The sequence below is a fragment of the Rhinopithecus roxellana genome, chromosome 15 (assembly GCF_007565055.1).
Source record: "Rhinopithecus roxellana isolate Shanxi Qingling chromosome 15, ASM756505v1, whole genome shotgun sequence".
NCBI lineage: Eukaryota > Metazoa > Chordata > Mammalia > Primates > Cercopithecidae > Rhinopithecus > Rhinopithecus roxellana.
The window spans coordinates 88977400-89003286 of record NC_044563.1 but is presented as its reverse complement, the minus strand read 5'-3'; the positions used below and the strand labels follow the sequence as shown (position 1 = coordinate 89003286).

The 25887-nt window shown below is 41.0% G+C and overlaps 1 protein-coding gene across 5 annotated transcripts in view; it reads left to right on the top strand.

Moving 5' to 3' along the window:
* The window catches only part of DENND5A (DENN domain containing 5A), a 125917-nt gene that overhangs the window by 58169 nt on the left and 41861 nt on the right, over nucleotides 1-25887 (top strand). For 4 of the 5 annotated variants that reach the window (XR_004053563.1, XM_010384836.2, XM_030917677.1 and 1 more), the window contains exons 2-6: nucleotides 1693-1764; nucleotides 2541-2650; nucleotides 5007-5664; nucleotides 16475-16662; nucleotides 25329-25646. Coding sequence is in view for 4 of the 5 variants with exons in the window: in XM_010384836.2 (XP_010383138.2) it covers nucleotides 1693-1764; nucleotides 2541-2650; nucleotides 5007-5664; nucleotides 16475-16662; nucleotides 25329-25646 (1346 nt within the window). In the remaining variant the exon portion in view is untranslated. The remainder of the gene's footprint in view (nucleotides 1-1692; nucleotides 1765-2540; nucleotides 2651-5006; nucleotides 5665-16474; nucleotides 16663-25328; nucleotides 25647-25887) is intronic. The other variant, XM_030917679.1, reaches the window with a different exon arrangement.

Sequence of the window (25887 nt, the reverse complement as noted above, 5' to 3'; positions counted from 1 at the left end):
TCTCACACATGCAGGTCATGTCTTAGGGAGCACCGTACAGCCATTTAGATGAGATCAGGTGCATTTAGGGTAGTTATGGCCATAGAGGCCTAGAGCCATTTTAGGAAGACATCTTTCCTTCACAGAGGACAGTGATTCCTCTCTGTGTTGTGATATTTCATGGTTTTTACTGAGGGGATTTTCTGGCTAGTTAGGAAGAAATGAGCACACTGATAACTGAAAGTGAAGAAGCTTAGGAGGAAGAAACAGTTATCTTCTTTCAGACATGAATACAGTTTAAAAATACATCCCAAGAATTTCAGACTGTAGACGAGATCATTATGTCAGCTGCTTGCTGCTTAATTACTTTGTACAGTAAGTGCAGGCTTACCATGAGTGGGCTCTTTGCAGGTGTTACTGAAAGCTCTGAGCTTAGCTCCACATAAGCTGTAGGCCTTTGTTGCTACAGCTATTACCAGCTGCCTGCTGACTTTTGCCAGTCTTCTTTAGTGAAGATTACCAAATGTATTTTGAGGGATGAAATTTGCTCAAAAAGAAAGTTTCAGAAGAATTTGTTTGGAAGAAGGATCAGGAAATAAGAGGAATGAAATTGTGGCACTTGCTTTTAATAACAGAAAGAAGGTTGGGTCCTATCAATTTGAAAATTGTGAATAAGTGAGCTGCTGCTTCTGATGATGGACAAAACCTCAGAGAAAATAGAGGAGAGATTGTAGTTATGAAAGCAATAACTTTCTGACTGGACTTATTACTAGTTTCTGGAACAGGTGCCTTAGAGTTATTATAAACTTTTCTCTTTTAGAAACTTTTGAGGTGCCTCTGGGATTGATTTAGGGTAAAGGACTTTCTGACTTAGGTACATCTCATCCTGTGATTGTGAAGAATGCATCCTCCTTAATAACCACAAGTCCCTTTAGGTTCCAGACCAACTAAAAAAACTATATTTGTAACAGAATTTCTTCTATCAACTAGAACACGCCAACAGGACCCTGTGCCAGTGTGCTCTGAATGGTTAGGCCATGTAGGTGAAAGATCTGGAGCCTCCCAGATAAATAGCCTTCCTGTGAAATGGTTATTTGTATATGTATGTTCTTTTTCCTGTATATTTGACGTTGAGATCATTGAGGGTATGTGCTTTGTCTGGTTCATCTCTATTCCTTGCAGTATCTAAGTCCCTTGATTACTCAGTAAACAGGTAATATAATTCAATTGAATTGTCCTTGATTTTGTTTCCCATATGTTTCCACGACGCTTAAAATTTATTTTTTTGAACTGTTTATATGTATTTAATTTGCCCCATACTCCCTAATTCCTTAGGAAAAACAATATTTGGGACAGTATACTTTTAGATAAAGCACTAGTGACTTTACAGTAATTTGGTATCAGTTGAGCTCTTCATTCTACTATACCGTATTATAATGTTTTTCAAACTGAATTGTGATCATTAGTAGGCCTGCAGTCAGCATTTTTAGTTTTAATGATATAGAGTAGGAAATATGAGAGGGCATTACATATATAGTAAAGGTAAGTATTGTTTTGTGAAATTTTTGCTTTAGGTAAATTTATGTATACACATGTACATGTATATGTTTATTGCTTCATAATGTAAAATGTAATTTGTACTGGAATAATGGTCAAAAAAGTTTGAATAACACTGCTTTATTGTAATACTCTGTTATTCCATTTATCATATAGCATTATGCCAGTACATACAGGCTTCTAAAGCCAGGGATGGTGCCAGCCCTTTCATTTCAAGTACGACTGAAGGTAAAAACAAAACAAAATTGAGAACACCCAAAGCTTTCTAATGGTCCTTACATATGTCTCTCCAGTGGCATTTTGTAACCTTTGACCTTCTAACTTTCTTGTGCCTTTTTTGACCAGTAGATTTTTCAGATTTGTATCCCTCTAGGTGGTGGGTTCTTTGGTTCTTTCTCTCTTCACTTTAATGTTCTTATTTCAATATGCTCTAGTGTTTTTAGGAGAGGGAATGGGAAAACAAAGGACAATTCCAGAAATTTCTAGCAATTCTGAATTGACAGAATATCTCATTAGATTTACCCTGAAGTCTGCTTTGTTAATGTTCTTATATCTTTTCATTTCTTTGTATTTTTCCCAGAGATCATTGAAATGCATAGTTTATTCTGAATTTTAAGTAAAATATGCTTCTGTGATGTTTTTAGTTGACGTTAAGCAAATTAAACCTGGCTTTCAGGGAAAAAAGAAAAGATAGATACAATCCTTGTCATTCCTTGTGCTTTCTCACTCCCAAGAAAATTAACCATTGGGTTTGTAGTAATAATTTCATTTTGAAGAAGAACTGACAGCTAGTGATGTCTAACATTAACCATGCTGTACTTTTTCAGCTTCTTAACTGACCTAATAACTTTAATGCCTTTCCTATTCTTATTCTTAGATGGTTGGCATACTAACCCCCTTGCCTTCATTTCTGTACCTTGCTGGAGTACCAAGCTCAGACATTTGTAACCCCGTGACTTAAAGGGATTTTGTAGAGATGATTTGGTTCATTCTTTTTCTTACAGGAGAAAATTTTGAGCAGACACCATTGAGACGAACATTCAAATCTAAGGTCCTTGCACGATATCCTGAGAACGTAGAATGGAATCCCTTTGACCAAGATGCAGTAGGAATGGTTAGTATTTGTTAGCCACAAGTATGAGATAATTTACAGAGTAATTTTTAATAGGATTGTGAATTCAGGCTGTGGTAGCAGTGGTACCACCAAATACCAATAACTTTTGAAGAAAGGATTATAATGCTTATTGTTTATTATTCTGCATTTTGGTCAACGTATCAAATATTCAGAATATATTAACTGTGCGAAAAGTTATAATGTGTTTCTGTTGTGTCAGAGAAATACATAGTATTGTGTCAGTGAACTTATTTTGTGGTCCTGATCTATTGATTATTTATTGCATTGAGATTATATGATGAGTTAATTTTAAACTTCACTAGTTTAAAATTGTTTTCTCTCATTCTGCACTGAATATATCTGAGTAATATGACAGAAGTGGATATTTTTGTTTCATCATAATTTTATTTTCATTTTTTTGTTTCATCATAATTTTAGATAGGAAAGCATTTAAAATCTCATATGGAAGAATATACCACTATGAGTAAGCTAACCTTTATTGAATATTCACCTTGTGCTAGGTGCTCTAATAAGCATTTTACATGAATTAATTTATTTAATCCTCATGGTACTCCTTACATGGGTAGTATTAAATAAACACATACACACGTACATATTTTACAGATGAAGAAATTAAGATCCAAAGAGGTTAGGTAATGTATTCAAGCTCGCATGGCCAGTAAGTAGTTGAGTTGGAGTTTGAGCACTGTAGTCTGGTTCCAGACCTCTGCTGTTACCCTTACCTTTGTACTGCCTCTGTTGCATTTGTTTTTGAGGCAGGGTCTCACTCTGTCGCCCAGGCTGCTGGAGAGCAGTGGTGTGATCTCTCCTCACTGCAGCCTCATCCTCCTGAGCTCAAGTGATCCTCCCACCTCAACCACCCGAGTAGCTGGGACTACTGGTGCACGACACTATGCCTGGCTACTTTTTGTATGTTTTTTTTTTATAGAAACAGGGTTTTGCTATATTGTCCAGACTGTCCTCAAGTTCCTGGGCTCAAACAATCCGCCCACCTTGACCTCCCAAAGTGCTGTGACTACAGGCGTGAGCCACCGCACCTGGCCTTCTGTTACATACTTAACAGCATTCTGTAGTTTTTAGAGGATAGTCTTGTTTGATGCACAGAAAAACCCTGTGAAGTAGGGAGAAGAAACTGTATTATTTATTTCACAGATGAAGAAACTGTCTTTGAGAGCCTTAAGTTTTTTGACTTCTAGTCTAGCGTTTATTTCATTTTAACATGCTATATTCTAGAAATACCTAGCCTTTGGGAAGTTGAGTTTAAGGCTAATAGATATAATATAATATAGGCCCTTGTATTTGTTAACCCAGGCTATTATATTTTATTTGTATAGCCAGGTTCATGTAAAACTGGAAAATGGGAACTGATTGATTCAGGTCAGTTCGATTAACTATTCAAGTTTCTTTATATAACCCATCTGAATAGAGTGAAAACAGTACATCTTTATCCTGATTATGTCATCTCCTTGGTTTATATGAAATGAGCATTCTTTTTGATGTGAAAATAAGTTTTACTAATGACAAAATTTTGTGAGGTGATAGTCCAATACTATTTACAAGTTTGTTTTATTTTTAGGTATAAAGTTGCATCTATCTGGTTTTTAGATATATTTCTAGCATCATCTCCTAGTATACATATCTTACTCTCTATCTTGCTGTGATGCTTAACCACCTACCATTTCCTAAATTCTCCAAGTTTTCTTTTATCTCCATGTCTTTGTGCATTTTCTTCTTGTCCCCGAAATATCCTTCTGTCCCTTGTGTACCTGATGAACTCTAACATTACCTTTTTTTGGCGACAGAATCGTGCTCTGTCACTCAGGCTGGGGTGCAGTGCATGATCTTGGCTCACTGCAACCTCCGCCTCCTGGGTCAAGTGATTCTTATGCCTCAGCCTCCCGAGTAGCTGGGATTATAGGCGTGCGCCAGCACACCTGGTTAATTTTTGTGTTTTTAGTAGAGACAGGGTTTCACCATGTTGCCCGGGCTGGTCTTGAACTCCTGGCCTCAAGCGATCCACCTGCCTTGGCCTCCCAAAGTGTTGGGATTACAGGTGTGAGTCACTGCACCTGGTCCGTTTTTGTAGGATTTTTCTGATATTCCCAGGCTGAGTTGTCTGTTCTGTGTTCCCATAGTACTTTGCATATACTTCTGTATATTCCTGATGACTGCATTATGATTTTATTTACTTGCGTGTCTTGCATTAGAGAGAGCTTTAAGCCAGATACACTCTCAGCTTAGTAGGTGCTCTATAAATAAATAAATAGTGATGGTGTTCTGAAAGAGGATCGCCTGTGAGTGTTCTTACTGCTTGTTGCCTTGTTGTCTTTTGCAGCTATGTATGCCTAAAGGGCTGGCATTCAAGACCCAGGCTGATCCCAGGGAGCCCCAATTCCATGCCTTTATTATCACAAGGGAGGATGGCTCTCGGACATTTGGGTTTGCCCTCACATTTTATGAAGAGGTGACTAGCAAGCAGATCTGCAGTGCGATGCAGACCCTCTACCACATGCACAATGCTGAGTATGATGTCCTACATGCTCCCCCTGCTGATGGCAGAGACCAGAGCAGCATGGAAGATGGTGAAGACACTCCTGTGACCAAACTGCAGCGCTTCAACTCCTATGACATTAGCCGGGACACTCTCTACGTCTCTAAGTGCATCTGCCTCATCACGCCCATGTCTTTCATGAAGGCATGTCGGAGCGTGCTGGAGCAACTCCACCAGGCGGTCACTTCACCTCAGCCCCCTCCACTGCCCCTTGAGAGCTACATATACAATGTACTCTACGAGGTGCCACTCCCACCTCCTGGCCGGTCCTTGAAGTTTTCTGGGGTCTATGGGTCAATAATCTGCCAGAGACCAAGTACCAATGAGCTTCCCCTATTTGACTTTCCTGTCAAAGAGGTTTTTGAACTGCTCGGGGTGGAGAATGTGTTTCAGCTTTTTACTTGTGCCCTTCTGGAGTTTCAAATCCTGCTCTACTCACAGCGTAAGTCAGTACTTACTAGAGCCTTCTGCCTGCCTCAGGCTTCCTTTCTTTCCATGTTCAGGTACAGTGGGGCTGACCGTAAAGATTAAGAGCTATTACAGTTTGAGCAAAACCCAGATCTTTTGCAGGTAGGTGGTGGATGGCAAATTGATGGACATGAGAGGGCCAGTTTTTCTGATTAACTGTCTTCATGGCCTTTTGCTGGGCATTCCAGTCTTGGAAGGGAACACTGCTTCCTATGTCCCTTTTGATTGAAGTGAAAAGAGGGGTGGGTAGGAGGTGATGGTCACAGAAAGCTGACTTTCCATCAATTCTGTTCTGTCATTCTGCAGAGTTATTTCTGCCTCTTCCTTAGCCTAGTAAAACTGAGGATTCACAAAGGATAATCCTTTATATATTGAGAAAATGTGGATGTGTTGCTACTTTTTGTTGTTTGCTTAACTGAATTGTTTTTGTAAATGGGAGGTTGAGTGTAAGCAGCATATTTGGACAAAATAGTAAGGTAGATTAGAAAGAAACACATAAAATATGTAGTTTGTAAGGTACTTAATAAGGGCTATAAAGAAAAATAAAACAGAGAAAGGGATAGTATTTGGGGAAGAGAAGTTCCAATTTATAATAGAGTGGTTAGGTAGGCATCCCTGAGTGACCTGTTAATATCTGTAGGAAAAGTATTCCAGGCAAAGGGCACAGGTCTTATAAATGGTCTAAGACAAGAATGTGCTTCATGTGTTCAAGAACAAGGAAGCTGGGTGGATGGAATGGAGTGAATGAGCAGGAGTGTAGTAGGAGATGGTGTTAGAGACTTAACTGGAGGCCAGATTGTATAGAATCTTGTAGGCCATTGTAAGGACTTTGGCTTTTACTCTTAGATAGCCATCAGAGTTTTCATTTTTTTTTACTTTTTATTTTAAAATAATTTCTAGCTTATGGAAGAGTTGCAAGGAGTGGTCAAAGGACTCTTGTATACCCTATGCCAAATTCACCAATTGTTAACATTTTGCCACATTTGCTTTATTACAGTCTCTCTCTGTGTGTGAACATAACTGAACCATTGAGAGTTATTGTGACTCCTAAATTCTCATATGTTTATCTCCTAAGAATAAAAACATTCTCTGAAATAACTATCATTGATCAAATTTGGAAAACCTAACATTGAGACAGTACTATATTAAAGTTTCTCTAGTACCTGATAATGTCTATTATGATAATTTTAAAAAATTCCTTATTCAGGATCTAGTGCGATATCTTGCATTGCTTTTAGTTGTGAGTTTCTCAGCCTTTGTCTTTCATGACATAGACATTTTTGAAGAGTACAAGCAGGTTATTTTATAGACTGTCCTTTAATTTGGTTTTGTCTGATATTTTCACGATTAGATTCAGATTATAAATTTTTGCCAAAAATACCATAGAAGTGATGTTGTGCTTCTCTCAGTGCATAATATTAGGAGACATATACTGTCAGTTTTCATGATTACAGGAGCCAGACATATAATGTCATTTTGTCTCAGTTTTGGTGATAGTAATCTGCTCACTTGGTTCAGATGGTGTGTGTGGTTTCTTAACTGGAAAGTTTTAATTTTTTCCTTGGTAATTAACATGTAAGTTGTGGGGAGATACTTTGAAACTAATTATTCTGTTCTTTAAAGTTTTGCGTAACTATTTCTTTTCTAGTTTTTATTTTTTTGTATTATTTTACAGTTTATGGATGCCTAATAGTTTAGCATCTATTGATGTTTCTATTCTGAATCAGTTTTTTCAAGGATAGTAGCAAAAAGGTGATTTTCTTTTTCTTTTTTTTTTTTTCCTTTTGAGGCAGGATCTCACTCTGCTGCCCAGGCTGGAGTTGAGTGGTGCCATCATGGCTCACTGCAGCCTCTTCCTCCTGTGCTTAAGTGGTCCTCTCACCTCAGCTTCCTGAGTAACTGGAATTACAGGCACGCACCACCATGCCTGGGTAATTTTTTATTTTTTGTAGACATGGGGTCTCACTATATTGCCCAGGCTGGTCTCAAACTCCTGGACTCAACCTCCTGCCTTGGTTTCCCAAAGTGCTGGGATTACAGGTGCCACTGTGCCCAGCCTTAAATTTTTTTTTTTTTTTTTTTTTTTTTTTTTAAGAAATAGTCTTACTCTATCACCCAGGCTAGAGTGTAGTGGCACAATAATGGCTCACTGCAGTCTTGATATCCTGGGCTCAAATGATCTTCCCATCTTAGCCACCCGAGTAGCTGGGACCACAGGTGCCCACCACCATGTCTGGCTAATTAAAAAAAAAGTTTTTTTTTTTGTAGAACTAGGGTCTTGCTTTATTGCCCAGGCTGGAAAATAGTGGTTTTTGAACTTCATCTGCATTTATTAATTGGCATTATACCATAATGAAGAATGTTTCTTTCTCCTTTGTTTATTGTATGGATTCATAGATTTTTATTTTACTCAAGTTATAATTCACTATAATTATTTACTTTGATGCTCAAATTTCCCAGATTTGGTCCACGGGCAAGGGAATGGACCTCCACAATGGCAGGGTTTTTGCTTTTTGCTCACTGATGGATTCCAAGCACTAAAACCATGGCTGGTTTATAAGGGTGCTCAATAAATGTTGTTAAATGAATGAATAACTTAGGCTTTTAACAGGATCACTCTGGCCATTATATTAAGAGTATATCCCCAAAGGGAGAATGAGCAAAGAGTTCCGTTATGAGGTAATTTGTAATAATCCAGGTGAGAGGTGATGTCAGTTAGAACTAAGGAGGTAACAGTGAAGTGGTGTGAAATGGTTGGGTTCTGGATACAGTTTGAAGGTGAAGTAATGGAAACTATGTTGAACTCAAGAGCACATACCTCATATAAAGTGGACAGCCACTAATTAGCTCCAGTTAATTCCTTGTGGGTATACTGGCCTGATGTTACTAAATATTCCAGTATTTCATGAGGACCCAGATTTTTTACGTGAAATCTCTGATTTTTAAATATTGGCAATAATATTCTTTTTAAACGCTGCAGGCCAAGCAAAAAGCATTTGCTGGCTGAATGTAGTTCCTGAGGCTTCACTTTGCAACTTCTAGTTTAAGATACGAAGTTACAGCCTCCTGTCTCTGGGTGAAATATAGACTTGGACAAATCATATTGCTTTCCTAGCTATTTCTTGGCTGGAGCTTCATAAAAATACTTTGAAATGGAGACTTAGTTGAATAGGGAAGAACTTCTCTGGTTTAGAACAGAACAGAGAGGAGGAAACCAAACTATATAGAGTGTTAGAAGATACAGTAGACTTCTAGGTACCTATAAGGCAGTGGGGCTGTTTAGAGGCAAGGAAAGGAGGATTGAAACAAATATGATGAACACAAGGGAAAAATAACATTCTTCCATCTGAATTTCTTTTGTATTTCCTAGAATATGGGTTCTTGTATCCATAATAAGAATTTTAAGAGGTTTGAATGTAATTGAGATGGTTAGTATGTAGAAATGAATTGAACTTAGGACCTAAAGTCATGCTCAGCATGGACAAGAGAAAGCTTTTTCCAGAAATTCCTGGATATTGCTGAGGCCAAAGTGGAGTGGATTACTTTTCATTGGATGTAAGTTATGCTTTTTGTTGTTAATAGAGTGCTTTAAACAATTTAGGTTGGTTTTCTTGAAATAGTTTTTATTAATGATCCAAAGGCATCTTCCTTGTATGGATAAAAATCACTCTGGCCAAAAACAAGCTGTCACCACTGCAGTTGATTTTACCTGCTGCATGTCCTGCCCTCTGAATAGAAAAGAGGTGTTACTTGAGGAAAAGGAATGCGGGCTGAATTGTAAGATTCTGAAAGTGTAACCCTTTGGAACGCTGAATTGGCAGTTTTAAGCAGTGTTTTCTTTTTGGTATAAGTCATTTTATTTATTTTTGGATAATATTTATTCTTTAGTCCATATAGAAATAGTATTTTTTTAATAGCGTAATTTTTAATTGGTTGTTTAAAAATTATTACTTTTTTTTGAGATGGTCTCATTCTGTCACCTCCACTAGAGTAGGTCTCATTCTGTCACCTACACGGTGTAGGTGACAATCATGACTCACTGCAGCCTTGACCTCCCCAGACTCAGATGATCCTCCCACCTCAGCCTCCTGGGTAGCTGGGACTACAGGCATGTACTGCTGTGTCTGGCTAGTTTTTGTATTTTTTGTAGAGATGAGGTTTTGCCATGTTGCCCAGGCTGATCTTGAACTCCTGGGCTCAAGCAATCCACCTTCCTTGGCCTCCCAAAGTGCTGGGATTATAGGCATGAGCCACTGCACCCGGCCTTATTTTAAAATTATATGCAGAACAGAAACTCTTTATCTGAAGTGGCCTAGTAGAGTAGTTGATTGGAAACCAAAAAAGTCAGTTAAGTCACAGAATCCTAAAAATGATATACAAAATTAATTTTATAGTTAAACTATTTATTATTTATTATTATTTTTGGGATGGAGTTTTGCTCTTGTCGCCTAGGCTGGAATGCAGTGGCACAATCTCAGCTCAGTGCAACCTCCGCCTCCTGGGATCAAGTGATTCTTCTGCCTCAGCCTCCCGAATAGCTAGGACTACAGGTGCACACCACCATGCCTGGCTAATTTTATTATTTTTAGTAGAGACAGGGTTTCACTATGTTGGCCAGGCTGGTCTGAAACTCCTGATCTCAGGTGATCCACCAGCCTCAGCCTCCCAAAGTTCTGGGATTATAGACGTGAGCCACCGCGCCTGGCCTAAATAATTTAACTTAAAATGTATAACTGTATAGTCACTAATCTTTGATGAAGGGTCCAGGCATTTCTCATGATTATGAATTCACAAATCAGGTATCTGCACTCCTTGCATAAACCACACCCATAATGCATTGACTAGATTTCCTAGTTACTTTGCTTTACTTTTTTTTTTTTTTTTTTTTTTTTTTTTTTTTTTTTTTTAGGTGGAGTCTTGTTCTGTTACCAGGCTGGAGTGCAGTGGCCTGATCTCAGCTCACTGCAGCCTCCGCCTCCCGAGTTCAAGCAATTTTCCTGCCTCAGCCGCTTGAGTAGCTGGGACTACAGGTGTGCACCACCACGCCCACCTAATTTTTGTATTTTTAGTAGAGATGGGGTTTCACCATGTTGACCAGGATGGTCTTGATTTCTGGACCTCATGATCTGCCCGCCTCAGCCTCCCAGAGTGCTGGGATTACAGGTGTGAGCCACTGCGCCAAGCCCTGGTTACTTTTTTTTTTTTTTTTTTTTTTTTGAGACGGAGTCTCGCTCTGTCGCCCAGGCTGGAGTGCAGTGGCCGGATCTCAGCTCACTGCAAGCTCCGCCTCCCGGGTCCACGCCATTCTCCTGCCTCAGCCTCCCGAGTAGCTGGGACTACAGGCGCCCGCCATCTCGCCCGGCTAATTTTTTGTATTTTTTAAGTGGAGACGGGGTTTCACTGTGTTAGCCAGGATGGTCTCGACCTCCTGACCTTGTGATCCGCCCGCCTCGGCCTCCCAAAGTGCTGGGATTACAGGCTTGAGCCACCGCGCCCGGCCTTTTTTTTTTTTTTTTAAGTAGAGTGATAACTTAAAGAACCTTGCGAAAGAACATGAGCAGAGACTACTTCTAGATTTTTGTCGTATTCCTTAGTTTTTCATTCTTAGTTGTTTCATGGTATGCCTAATTGTACAATTACAGTGTTTTTTAGTGACTTTGTATTACTGAGTCTTTTAAAAGCATTTAATTTTGTTTCCAGAGAAACAGACATTCTTTCTTTTTACCCTCAGATTTTACCATTTATTTACACAATGTTTGGTTATGTTATATAATCCAGTAATAAGTTCAGCTGGCACAGGTTTGGGAACAAATGAGTGGGAGCAATGTATGCTTTACTCAGAGTGGGGAAAATCAATTGGTAAAGTGAGTTGGCTAAGTGGAGGCTGATAAGAAATCTCCAATGATATTTTACTATCTAAAGTAGTCTTTTACTGTAAAAATAATGATTGCTTAAGGCATATAATTAAAATAATTCCAAAGGGAATCAAATATTTTCCTCTCTTCTTTTTTTTTTTTTTTTTTTTTTTTTTTTTTTTTTGAGGCGGAGTCTCGCTCTGTCGCCCGGACTGGAGTGCAATGGCCAGATCTCAGCTCACTGCAAGCTCCGCCTCCCGGGTTTACGCCATTCTCCTGCCTCAGCCTCCCGAGTCGCTGGGACTACAGGCACCCGCCACCTCGCCCGGCTAGTTTTTGTATTTTTAGTAGAGACGGGGTTTCACCGTGTTAGCCAGGATGGTCTCGATCTCCTGACCTCGTGATCCGCCCGTCTCGGCCTCCCAAAGTGCTGGGATTACAGGCTTGAGCCACCGCGCCCGGCTCCTCTCTTCATATAGTAGCTAGATATCAAATTTTTTGTGTATCCTTAATGAAAATAATAGTTTTAAAAAATAAATAAATAATATGTGCACAAATAATACAGAGAAAGTTGAAAGTTCCCCCCAACCCCCCTTTTTTTAAGACAGAGTCTCGCTCTGTTGCCCAGGCTGGAGTGCAGTGGCGCGATCTCAGCCCCCTACTGGGTTTAAGCAGTTCTTGTGCCTCAGCCTCCTGAGTAGCTGGGACTACAGGTGCGTGCCACCACACCTGGCTAATTTTTGTATTTTTAGCAGAGATGGGATTTGCCATGTTGGCCAACCTGGTCTCAAACTCCTGACCTCAAGTGAACTGGCCACCTTGTCCTCCCAAAGCGTTGGGATTACAGGCGTGAGCCACTGCACTTGGCCCCTTTTTCTTTGATCTAGTATCCTACCCCTGAGAAGTAATCTCTTAATTTTTAAAAATTCCCTCTTTTCTGGTATTTTTAATAATGCACTATATATATATATATATATATATATATATTTTTTTTTTTTTTTTTTTTTTTTTTTTTTGAGATGGAGTTTCACTCTGTTGTCGTCCAGGTTGGAGTGTGGTGGCGCAATCTTGGCTCACTGCAACCTCTGCCTCCTGGGTTCAAACAATTCTCCTGCCTCAGCCTCCTGAGTAGCTGGGATTAGAGGCACGTGCCACCACACCCAGCTAATTTTTGTATTTTTAAGGGGTTTTGCTATACTCGCCAGGTTGGTCTTGAACTCCTGACTTTAAGTGATCCACCCTACCTTGGCCTGCCAAGGTGCTGGGATTACAGGCATGAGCCACCACGCCTGGCCCAATGTACTATTTTTTATGTTAGGTGTTAAATATACATGTATTGATTTTAATATTCTTTAAATTATACATATACACTATGAAATCTGTATGGTTTATTAAAATAAAACTTGAGGCCAGGTGCGGTGGCTCATGGCTGTAATCCCAGCACTTTGGGAGGCCGAGGTGGACAGATCTCTTGAGATCAGAAGCTCAAGACCAGCCTGACCAACATGATAAAACCCCATCTGTACTAAAAATACAAAAATTAGCTGGGCATGGTGGCACACACTTGTAATGCCAGCTACTCAAGAGGCTGAGGCACGAGAATCACTTCAACCTGGGAGGCGGAGGTTGCAGTGAGCGGAGATCACACCACTGCACTCCAGCCTGGGCGACAGAGCAAGACCCTGTCTCCAATAAAATAATAAATAAATAAATAAAAACTTGAAAAAAGGCATTTCAAGAGTGTAAAATGAAGGATAGAAATTTACAGCATTAGAGGAGTGTACAGTGATGTGTGTGACTCCTACCTCTGCACCCTGGTTCTCCTTCAGGGAGGTTACCACTGTTTTCTGTTTCCTTGTAGACATAGCTGTGTATATACTATATATACACTTTTTAAAAAGAACACAAATGGGGGCATACTAATCATTGTTTTGCAACCTCCCAGGATAGTTTATAATTGTTTGTAAATACGTAGGAGCTGCCCTGTAGTTTGTTTAGAGGGGGCTTATTTATAGAGTAATTCCAAGTCTGATGTCTTTATCTGCACATACAAGTCATAAAAATGGGCCAGGTGTGGTGGCTCACACCTGTAATCCCAGCACTTTGAGTGGCCAAGGTGGGCAGATCATTTGAGATCAGGAGTTCAAGACCACCCTTGCCAACATGATGAAACCCCTTCTCTACTAAAAATACAAAAATTAGCCGGGCGTGGTGGCGTGCGCCTATAATCCCAGCTACTGGAGAGGCTGAGGCAAAAGAATCGCTTGAACCTGGGAGGCAGAGGTTGCAGTGAGCCGAGATTGAGCCACTGCACTCCAGCCTGGGCGACAAAGCGAGACTTTGTCTCAAAAAACAAAAAAAGTGGTGGGATTATGCATTTGAGCCATTACACCTGGTTTAAAAGACATACTTTTTTTTGTTTTTTGAGACAATCTCACTTAAAAGATATTTTTAATGCCCAGAAGATTCCAAGAGTTTTAGGAGCTGTGTGTTTCAGAAACTGGGAAGAAGACCAAATATACGTATTTATTATACTAGTAAAGTTATCTACAGGTTATGCTCTTCTTTGATTAGCTAGGAGCAAGGTGATAGGCAACTTTCAAAGCTTTATTAGTGAGCAAATGTAGGATGTTTTGCTGAACTTCTACCTTAATACTTCTCAGCTTCTGTTCCCTTTGTACTGAGACTTCTTCATTTCCTAGAAAGTTTTTTGTTACTTACAACTACTTTATGAACCAACCTGTGATTTAAATGGTGGGGTGGGTTTTTAGTACATAACATCATTTTAATTCCTATGACAGCTCATTTGAAACCAGCCATTCCAGAAGGATTTTACTCATATGATTTTAAAATGTATGTTTCTGCTTTGTCCTTAAATGCCTGAAACCATCATATCATTTGTGAATAGTAATTTGTAGAATTTAAGTTTTAGGCCAGGAGTGGTGGCTCACGCCTGTAATCCCAGCACTTTGGGAGGCCGAGGCGGGCGGATCACCTGAGGTCGGGAGTTCGCGACCAGTCTGACACGGGGAAACCCTGTCTCTACTAAAAAATACAAAATTAGCTGGGGTGGTGGTGCATGCCTGTAATCCCAGCTACTTAGGAGGCTGAGGCAGGAGAATAGCATAAACCCGGGAGGCAGAGGTTGCGGTAAGCCGAAATCGCACCATTGCTCTCCAGCCTGGGCAACAACAGCGAAACTCCGTCAAAAAAAAAAAAAGTTTTAGTTAGTCAATTTTATTGGCTTTACCGATATATTTATTAGTCATTAAAAAAAAAAAAAGGCCGGCTGGGCGCGGCGGCTCATGCCTGTAATCCCAGCACTTTGGGAGGCTGAGGTGGGTGGATCACGAGGTCAGGAGTTCAAGATTAGCCTGGCCAAGATGGTGAAACCCTGTCTCTACCAAAAATATAAAATTAGCCAGGCGTGGTGGTAGGCATCTGTAATCCCAGCTACTCAGGAGGCTGAAGCAGGAGAATCACTTGAACCCGGGAGGTGGAGGTTGCAGTGAGCCAAGATGGCACCACTGCACTCTAGCCTGGGCAACAGAGCAAGACTCCGTATCAAAAAAAAAAAGGCCTAGAAATTATATTCTGAAGAGAAGCCAATTATTGATCACGAGCCTTCCCTTTAGGCTATGATATGATCTCTGATCTATAACAAGAGTTTTGAGTCACTAAAGTCAATCCTCTGGGTCTTTCAAGTTCTAGGGAAGCCTTTTTTTTTTTTTTTTTTTTTTTTTAGGAGTCTATCTCTGTCACTTAGGCTGGTGTGTGCAGCTGTGCAGTCTCGGTTCACTGCAACCTCTGGCCCCTAGGTTCAAGCAATTCTCACATCTCAGCCTCCTGAGTAGCTGGGATTGCAGGTGCATGCCACCACGCCCAGCTAATTTTTATATTTTTAGTAGAGACAGGGTTTCACCATGTTGGTTGGCCAGTCTGGTCTCGCACTCCTGACCTCAGGTGATTCACCTGCCTGGGCCTCCCAAAGTGCTGGGATACAGGCGCGAGCCACCGTGCCCGGCCTCTAGGAAGGCTTTTTATTGAAACGTTAAAATAACATTTTTATGCTGTTCTCATTCAGGAAAGGTTGCCAGGTAAAGGGCAGACTTGGCTAGCGTGGAAAACCAGCTTCTGCATGCTTGGTGGTTCTTTGTGCTTGATTTTGCAGGCAAAGCTCACATAAGCTCCTTATAGGATGTTCTGCAGAAGTATCTTAGTGAGAAATGAGCCTGTTTTTGCTTCCATGCTGAATGGAGACCCAGAACCACTGTTCTTTCTTTTTGTTCAGTTCTCCTACCCCCTTTCTTAAGAGGATCTACTTAACATTCTGGGGTAGTATTTGGAGCAAGATGTCATTAATTATTTTTGTTGTATTTCCATATTAGATTTTGTTATGAGCAAGGACCTGTGTGTGTAGGTATATTTCTTTTTTTTTTTTTTTTTTGAGACGGAGTCTTGCTCTGTCGCCCAGGCTGGAGTGCAGTGGCTGGATCTCAGCTCGCTGCAAGCTCCACCGCCCAGGTTTATGCCATTCTCCTGCCTCAGCCTCCCGAGTAGCTGGGACTACAGGCGCCCGCCACCTCGCCCAGCTAGTTTTTTGTATTTTTTAGTAGAGACGGGGTTTCACCGTCTTAGCCAGGATGGTCTCGATCTCCTGACCTCGTGATCCACCCGTCTCGGCCTCCCAAAGTGCTGGATTACAGGCTTGAGCCACCGTGCCTGGCCATGTAGGTATATTTCAAGGGTCTCTTGGTTGTCTCTCGGACACCCTCATGGGAATCACATTGAGCATACCCTTGCTGAAGTTTATGCTGATCCTTTCTAAATAAGAAATTGTATTGAAAGTTTTAACTTACTGTTTGGAAAGCAAGTGCCTTGTTTTTGACTGATTTGTGTGTGTGCTTTTTTTTGTTGTTGTTGATCCAGATTACCAGAGACTGATGACTGTGGCGGAGACGATTACAGCTCTCATGTTTCCTTTCCAGTGGCAGCATGTCTATGTCCCTATTCTCCCGGCTTCTCTCCTGCATTTCTTAGATGCCCCTGTTCCATACCTGATGGGCTTGCATTCCAATGGCCTGGATGACCGGTCAAAGCTGGAGCTGCCTCAAGAGGTGAGAGCTTGAGTGTTAGTGCCTCTGGCCTCAATCCAGGATTGGGGAGAGAAGGGCTTTGGGATGAACCCAGCATGCATGTTGTTACCAAGTTTATTTTCTTTTATTTTGGTGAGTATGAATAACTTTTCAGGAAAAAAGTAAAAACAATGAACATTTAGTTCAATTTATATCATCCCAGAGACACTTACTATCTTTATCAACTGACATATGTACATTGCAATTTCTGTATTTATACTATTGTTTTTGTTTTGTTTTGCTTTTTAAGAGACAAGGTTTTGCTGTGTTACCCAGGCTGGGTGCAGTAGCATGATCGTAGCTTACTGTAGCCTGGAACTCCTGGGCTGAAGTGAGCCTCCTGTCTCAGTCTCCTGAGTAGTTGAGACTAAAGGAGTGTGCCACGACATCCAGCTAATTGTTTTTTTAATGTTTTGTAGATGCGGGGTCTCACCATGTTGCCCAGGATGGTCTCGAACTCCTGGGCTCAAGTAATCCTCCTGCCTTGGCCTCCCAAAGTATTGGGATTATAGGCATGAGCCACTGTGCCTGCCTAAGAAAAAAATTGATTTAAAATATGTATTTCCTATTCCATTCTAAGTAGATTTAAAGCATGATTAGAAATAAGATTGTTTTATTTTTAATTTTTTTAGAATTACCAGCAGAACTGGTATGTTACTTTGTGGCTGTTTTGAAACTAGCTGCAGGGAAGTGCTTTCCTACTTTGAATTTCTTAGTCATTAGAAAGGCCTGGGAAGCAAACTTTGGAGTATACATACACTGGTGTCACCATGGCTCTTTGTTTCCTCCCTCCACCAACCTTTTTTTTGGGGGTAGAGATTTTTGTATATAACTGAGGAAAATGAGTGAGGGGCCCCAAGAAGAGAGCATTCTCGTGAAACTGGATCTGGGCAGCACTGTGTCATTGGGCATGACTGGGCAACATCTTTGATGAATGCCCTGATAATTAGACCATGTCTGTGATATTTAAATTATAGTCAAATGCATCTCTTTGCTCTTTTCTTTCTTCTTTAGTTTTAGAATCAAAATGTCTTCCTCATCTTCTTCCATTTCTGTCCTTTTTTCTTCTTTGACTTTATAGAGCATTGTGCTCTTTGGGCTGGAACAATATTAATTAAGGAAAAAAAGATTTAAATGATGGATAAAATCATTGAGTTGAGATAATATTGGAGTTTTTTGTGTACTTGCTTGCTGTACCATACATATCCATGAAGAGTGGACTGCAGAAAAAAGAGCTGTTTGTTGTTTGCTTTAAACAAATGTGTACTTAATTTTTTTTTTTTTTTTTGAGATGGAGTCTCGCTCTGTCGCCCGGGCTGGAGTGCAGTGGCCGGATCTCAGCTCACTGCAAGCTCCGCCTCCCGGGTTTACGCCATTCTCCTGCCTCAGCCTCCCGAGTAGCTGGGACTGCAGGTGCCAGCCACCTCGCCCGGCTAGCTTTTTGTATTTTTTAGTAGAGACGGGGTTTCACCGTGTTAGCCAGGATGGTCTCGAACTCCTGAGCTCGTGATCCGCCCGTCTCGGCCTCCCAAAGTGCTGGGATTACAGGCTTGAACCACCGCGCCCGACCATGTCTACTTAATATTGATGCAACTTAGTCAACCTAATTATAATTCTGTAAAGTCACAGAAAGAACAGTAACAAAAAATTGTTGAAGGTGGAAGGCCAAAGAAGCAAGCTATGTGCATAATTTAATAAATAGACCACTAAGCAAGAAGCCAGATTTCTCAGTTTTATTTTCCTCTTTGGCATCAGCTTTCTTTATACTTGGGGCAAATTCTGATCCCTCTAGGATTTTTCAACATTGTTCCCTATATGCTTCATGTATACGGGTATATGAAGGGACTGCTGAGGGATCAACAGGTTTCTTAATGGGACTGTTGAAGAAACCATGGGTTGTTTAAGAAACCCAAAAGTTGGCCGGGCGTGGTGGCTCATGCCTGTAATTCCATCACTTTGGGAGGCTGAGGCGGGTGGATCACCTGAGGTCAGGAGTTCGAGACCACTCTGGTCAACATGGTGAAACCCTGTCTCTACTAAAAATACAAAAAAATTAGCTGGGCATGGTGGTGCATGCCTGTAGTCCCGGCTACTTGAGAGGCCGAGGCAGGAGAATTGTTGAACCCCAAAGCCAGAGGTTGCAGTGAGCCGAGATCATGCCACTGCACTCCAGCCTGGGTGACAGTGTGAGACTCCACCTCAAAAAAAAAACAAAAAACAAAAAACAAAGAAGAAACCCAAAAGTTCTCTCTGTTCTGGGCTATTGGAGCCTCCATGTTGCTGTATTCCCCATCCCTGCTGCAAACTTTGCATCTGAGCTTCTGGCCTCCCCTGTAGTCTACTTGGGAAGGAGTGGTGACAGTGGAACAGTAGAATTACGTGTGTGTACTTCATAAGTGGTTATTGGGTTTCAGAGTCCCAGTTCATTTACCCTTTTCTTCTGAAGGTCATACATTTGTGGGAGCAGTTATATAGCTAGGTATTTTCTACCTTGATTTTTAGCAGATAAACTCTAGGGTATCTGAGCCTGTGTAGTTCCTGTGGAAAACCTTAGGCTGGGGGAGAAGAGCTGGCTTTGAAAGACAACTTGGGGTATCTCAGAAATGACATGTTTATAGTAAAAAATCCTAACAGTGCACAAAAGCATGAATAATAAAATTAAAATTACCTCAAATTTTACCACCCAGGGAGAACTCCTTTCAATATTTTGATGCACATCTTTAAAGTATGTGGTATCTTTTAACTGCAGTCTTAGAAGAAAGCTTTGGGACAGTGTATTAGTTCATTTTTACACGGCTGATGGCTGATAAAGACATACCTGAGACTGGGCAATTTACAAAAGAAAGAGGTTTAATGGACTTAACAGTTCCTCGTGGCTGGGAAAGCCTCACAATCATGGCGGAAGACAAGGAGGAACAAGTCACGTCTTACATGGATGGCTGCAGGCAAAGAGAGAGCTTGTGCAGGGAAACTCCCCCTTATAAAACCATCAGAACTCTTGAGACTTATTCACTATCACGAGAATAGCATGGGAAAGACCTGCCCCCATGATTCAACTATCCCCCACTGGGTCCCTCCCACAACATATGAGAATTTAAGATGAGATTTGGGTGGGGACACAGCCAAACCATAGCCGGCAGGGCCGGGGAAATTCACCTGGGACTGTGTAAGGGGGCATTATCAAGGTAGTAAGGTGGGGCAAGCTTGGTTTATAAAAAGGACTTTCTCCAGAGGGATAGAAAGTGTACATTTCCTAGTCCCCCAAATCAGAATTCATCAGTTATTGCCGTCTGTGGGCATCAGAAGTCTGTAAAAAGCTTTTTGTTCCTTTTTGTACCAACACATGAGCTCAGCTGGCTCTGAGCAAGTGAAAGTGCTGAGCTGCCTTTGTGAGGCATCCTTTGTCTTATGCTTCTCTTTGGAGCTTCGTTGTCTGAGTTCAGGAAGGAGGCATTTCATCCACAGCTGTATTACAGAATTAAGCAAAGGATATTAAAGGGGTACCATTTTTTTTCTATTTTGGACCCTTCTTTCCTGCTTTCCCCCCATTTTCTCAGGACACTCCTTCAATAGCTTTTTCCCAGTCACCTGTGTGTTGAACTTCTTTTCAATGAATAACATGAGGATAGACTGGCTGGCTGTTTTTTGATATGTATGGCTGGCTGTTTTTTGATATTAGGAACTGAGCGTTGGGAAAGATCATTGTGACCTTGAGTGGAAGATATTTGGGAGACTTCTTGGGATTTGGGGGATCCCTGTGATCACTATCTCAGAGCAGCTAACTCTACCCATAATCCCTCTCAACAAGGCAGGAGGTTAACAGAGGAAAACTGATCACTTGGGGTTCAATACCTCTTCCAGGCTACTTTCCCCAAAGCTGTTATGTAAGAAGTAACCCCTCGTCAGCTGAGGAAAGAGGGTGTATGAGGAGTTGCTAGTATTTTGTAAGTACTTCTGTGTGCCAGAGCCCCTCTGTATAGTGGGAGGAAACAGCATGAGGCTATTGTATGAGTCTAGTAATTTGCCTTTTTACCACTGCCTCCTTTAGCCCAATTCTTTCTTTCTTTCTTTCTTTTTTTGTTGAGATGGAGTCTTGCTCTGTTGCCTAGGCTGGAGTGCAGTGGTGCCATCTCAGCTCACTACAACCTCCGCCAGTCATCAACTCATGGCTACTCTTCTGTGTATATCCATCCTCCTCTCCACTCCACCTAGTGGATTATTTTAAAGCAAATCTTACACAGTATTATTTTGCCATCCAGATATATTCGGTATGTACCTCTAACAGATTTTTTCCTGTTTTTTTTTTTTTTTTTTTTTTTCAGACAGGGTCTCACTTTGTTGCCCAGACTGGAGTGCAGTGGCACAGTTATAGCTCATTGCAACCTTGAACTCCTGGGCTCAAGCAGTCCTTCTCAGCCTTCCAAGTAGCTAGAATTACAGGCGTGTGCCACCATACCCAGCTACTTTAAAAATTTTTATTAGAGCCGTGGTCTTGCTATGTTGCATAGGCTGGTCTTGAGCTCCTGGACTCAGGCTCCCAAAGTGCTGAAATTATAGGTGTAAGCTACCATGCATGGCCCATAAGACTATTTTTAAAACATAAAAGTGGCTTTTAAAAAAATTTAAATGTTCAACATCTCTCAATTTTTATTTATTTATTTGAAACAGAGTCTTGGTCTGTCACCCAGGCTGGAGTACAGTGGCATGATCTCAGCTCACTGCAACCCCTGCATCCTGGGTTCAAACAATTCTTGTGCCTCAGCCTCCCGTGTAGCTGAGATTACAGGTGTGCACTATCATGCCTGGCTAATTTTTGTGTTTTTAGTAGAGATGGGGTTTTGGCATGTTAGCCAGGCTGGTCTCGAACTCCTGGCCTCAAGTGATCCGCCCATCTCAGCCTCCCAAAATGCTGGGATTACAGGCGTGAGCTGCTGCGCTCAGCCTCAAATTTTATTTTTGAGTATAGTATTATGTTAACCTATTTATTTATTTATTTATTTAGAGGTGGAGTTTTGCTCTTGTTGCCCAGGCTGGAGTGTAATGGTGCCATCTTGGCTCACTGCAACCTTTGCCTCCTGGGTTCAAGCGATTCTTCTGCCTCAGCCTCCCAAGTAGCTGGGATTACAGGCATGTGCCACCATGCCTGGCTAATTTTGTATTTTTAGTACAGGTGAAGTTTCTCCATGTTAGTTAGGCTGGTCTCGATCTCCTGACCTCAGGTGATCCGCCTGCCTCGGCCTCCCAAAGTGCTGGGATTACAGGTGTGAGCCATCATGCCCGGCCTATGTTAACCTTTTTAAATGGACAGCATTTGTCCCCAAAACGTTTGTTGAAAAATTCATCTACAATGCATGGATCTTGCATTGGGCCATTCTTGTATTGCTATAAAGAAATACCTGAGACTGGAGATATATATATATGGATATATGGATATATATATGGATATATGGATATACACACACACACACACACACACACACACACACACATATATATATATATATATATATATTTTTTTTTTTTTTTTTTTTGAGATGGAGTCCCTCTCTGTCGCCAGGCTGGAGTGCAGTGGTGCAATCTTGCCTCACTGCAACCTCCACTTCCCAGGTTCAGGCGATTCCCCTACCTCAGTCTCCCAAGTAGCTGGGACTACAGTAGCGAGACTGGATAATTTTTAAAGAAAAGAGGTTTAATTAGCTTATTGTACTGCAGACTTTATAGAAAGCATGGTGCTGGCATCTGCTTGGCTTCTGGGGAGGCCTCAGGAAGCTTACAATCATAGCTGAAGGTGAACGGGGAGCAGGGATGTCACATGGCCAGAGCAGAAGCATGAGAGAGAGTGGTTGGGAGGTGCCACACACCTTTGAATTACCAGATCTTTTGAGAACTCACTATCACAAAGATAGCACCAAGCCATGAGGGATCCACCCCCATGACCAAAACACCTCCCACCCGGCTCCACCTCCAGCACTGGAGATTACAATTCAATATGAGATTTGGGCGGGGACAAATATTCAGGCTATGTTCAAGTCTATTCAAGATCTTTTCTAGTGGATTATTGTTTTCGTCTATTTTAGAATCTAGTAAGGCAAGTCTCCCTTCAATGGTCGTGGCTATTTTTTTCTTTTATTCTTCCAGACAAAATTCAGAATTAGTTATGAGATAACACCCTTCGGAAAAAAATCTTCCTGAGATTTTGGAAATATTTACATTAAATTAACAAGTAAATTTGGGATTATTAGCATCTTATGGATTTTTTCTATCCATTAATATTGTATATATGTCCATTCAGATTGTATATTCCATGATGATTATAACAATGTCGATTAACATTTATTATGTACTGTGTGCCTGGCACTGTGCTGAATCCTTGACATTTTTTGTCATATAATTCTCAAAACAAATCTGTGACATAGGTAATAGTATTATCCCTGTTACATGAATGGAACAGCAGCTCCCTTAAGCATTTAATAATGTGCTGCAATGAAGGAAATGTTGTCTTGGCTAGAACAGGTTCATGAATATAAGATAAATATGAAAAAATGAAAGGCTTTTGTAATTTATACCTGCAAGAACATTCCAACAGGGACAAGAACTACAAAGTATTTAAATATATATGTACACACACATTTTTATTGACACATAATTATACATATTTACAGGGTATGGTATATTTCAGTACATGTATGTAATGATCAAATGTGGGTGTATGTAATGATCAAATGGTAATTAGCATATCCATAATCTCAAACCTTTTTTATTTATTTGTATTGGTAACATTCAAAATCATCTCTTCTAGCTACTTGAAAAAGTACAACACATTTTTGTTGAGTGTAGTCACCCTACAGTGCTATAGAAGACTGCATTTATCCTGTCTAGCTATAATTTTGTATTGGATAATCAATCTCTTTCTATTCCTCCTCCTTGCCACCCTTCCCAGTCTCTGGTAACCACTCTTCTATTCTCTACCTCAGTGAGATCAACATATTTAGCTCCCACATACAAGTGAGAATATGTGGTATTTCTCTTTCTGTGCCTAGCTTATTTCACTTAACGTAATATCCTCCAGGCTCCTCCATATTGCCATGAATGACAGGATTTCATTCATTTTTATAGTGGAATAGTATACCATTGTTAAACTACAAAGTATTTAAATTAAATGTACAAGACCTCTAAAGAGGAGAAGAGTAGATGGTTAAGAACTTAAGATTATGACTGAAGTCAGGGTAACTGAGTTCAAGTCCCAGCTCTACTAGTTAATAACTATGTGACTTTTGACATGTTACTTAACCTCTCTGTGTCAGTTTTGTCTGTAAAATAGGGATAGCTAGATACTGCCGCGTTACTGTGGGGTTTTTTTGTTAGTTTGTTTTTTGAGAGGGAGTCTCATTCTGCTGCCCAGGCTGGAGTGCAGTGGCACAATCTCAGCTTACTGCAACCTCTACCTCCCAGGTTCAAGCAATTGTTCTGCCTCAGCCTCCTGAGTAGCTGGGATTACAGGTGCCCATCACCACACCTGGCTGCTTTTTGTACTTTTAGTAGAGATGGGGTTTCACCATGTTGGCCAGTCTAGTCTCATACCTCTGACCTCAGGTGATCTGCCTTGGCCTCCCAAAGTGCTGGGATTACAGGCAGGAGCTACTGCTCCTGGCCCCTAAGTTGTTTGTTAATCCAGATTATCTACCTCATCAGCAGTGTATGAGCACTATCTCTTTACATTCTCTCAGAAGCAATTTTAAATCCAGAAGGAAGCACAGAAAGAACAAAGATCAGCCACTAAACCTTACAAATTAAGACTGAGCCTCAGAAAGAGAGAATGGTATATCCAGGGTCATAGAGGGAGATCATAACAGAATCAAATCTGGAACCTAGACTTTCTGAACTCATTCCTAGGGTTCTTTTCACTGAGTGTAGAATTCACAAATTCACCAGGCATTTATTTTTTATTTTTTGAGACAGAGTCTTACTCTGTTGCCCAAGCTGGAGTGCAGTGGTGTGATCACGGCTCACTGCAGCCTCGGCTTCTTGGGCTCAGGTGATCCCTCCCACCTCAGCCTCTCAAGTAGCTGGGACTGTAGGTGCATGCCACCACCCCTGGCTAATTTTTGCATTTTTTTGTAGTGACGGAGTTTCCCCATGTTGCCATGACAAGTCTGGGCAACATGGAGAACAACAACTGGGCAACAGTCTGGGTTCAAGTGATCCACCCGTCTCAGCCTCCCAGAGTGTTGGCATTGCAGATTTGAGCCACTGTACCTGCAATGAGTGTTTATCATGTGTGAGACTTTTGTGTTTGATGCTAAACATCTATGATATTATAAAATGTGTTTGGTGCTAAACATCTATGATGTTGTAAAATCTTCACCACTCTAACATAAATTGTTTATCTCTTTATCTCCGTTTTACAGCTAAGGAAATAGAATCAGAAAGGTTAAGTAATTTTCCTAAGGTCACACAACCAGAATGTGGCAGGGTAAGATTGGAACTCAAGTCTGTATTATTTCTGAGCCCTATCTTCGTTACACCATATCTCAAATATAGCCATTTCAGGTGCTTTGTCTTTGCCCTCTTGTTCACTAACCTTTCTAAAACTTCTTCCCATAATGCTCTGGAGTTATTCATACTCCTCATCCTGTTTTGACTTCCAGGCTAACCTCTGCTTTGTGGACATCGACAACCACTTCATTGAGTTGCCAGAGGACTTGCCACAGTTTCCCAACAAATTGGAGTTTGTCCAGGAAGTCTCTGAGATTCTCATGGCATTTGGAATTCCCCCTGAAGGGAATCTTCATTGCAGTGAGAGTGCCTCCAAGTTGAAGAGGCTTCGGGCCTCTGAGCTTGTCTCAGACAAGAGGAATGGGAACATTGCTGGCTCCCCTTTGCATTCCTACGAGCTTCTTAAGGAGAATGAAACTATTGCCCGGCTGCAAGCCTTGGTCAAGAGGACTGGGGTGAGCCTGGAAAAGGTAAGATGTGTATATGAGTCTGTGACACGTGTGATCTGTGCTAGGGTGCTATCCTGGTGAAGTAAAGTGTGGGATGAGAAAGCACCCAGTTCTGGACAAGTCATATTTGTGAGCAGTGAACGAATGTTCTGTATGGGGGACTCTGAATTCCATCTGGCAGATGTTATCCTAGTAAATGCTACTTTAATCTAAATCTGGGTAGCTTCTCCTTTGAACATCCGGGAGAGTCTGCCATCATTCT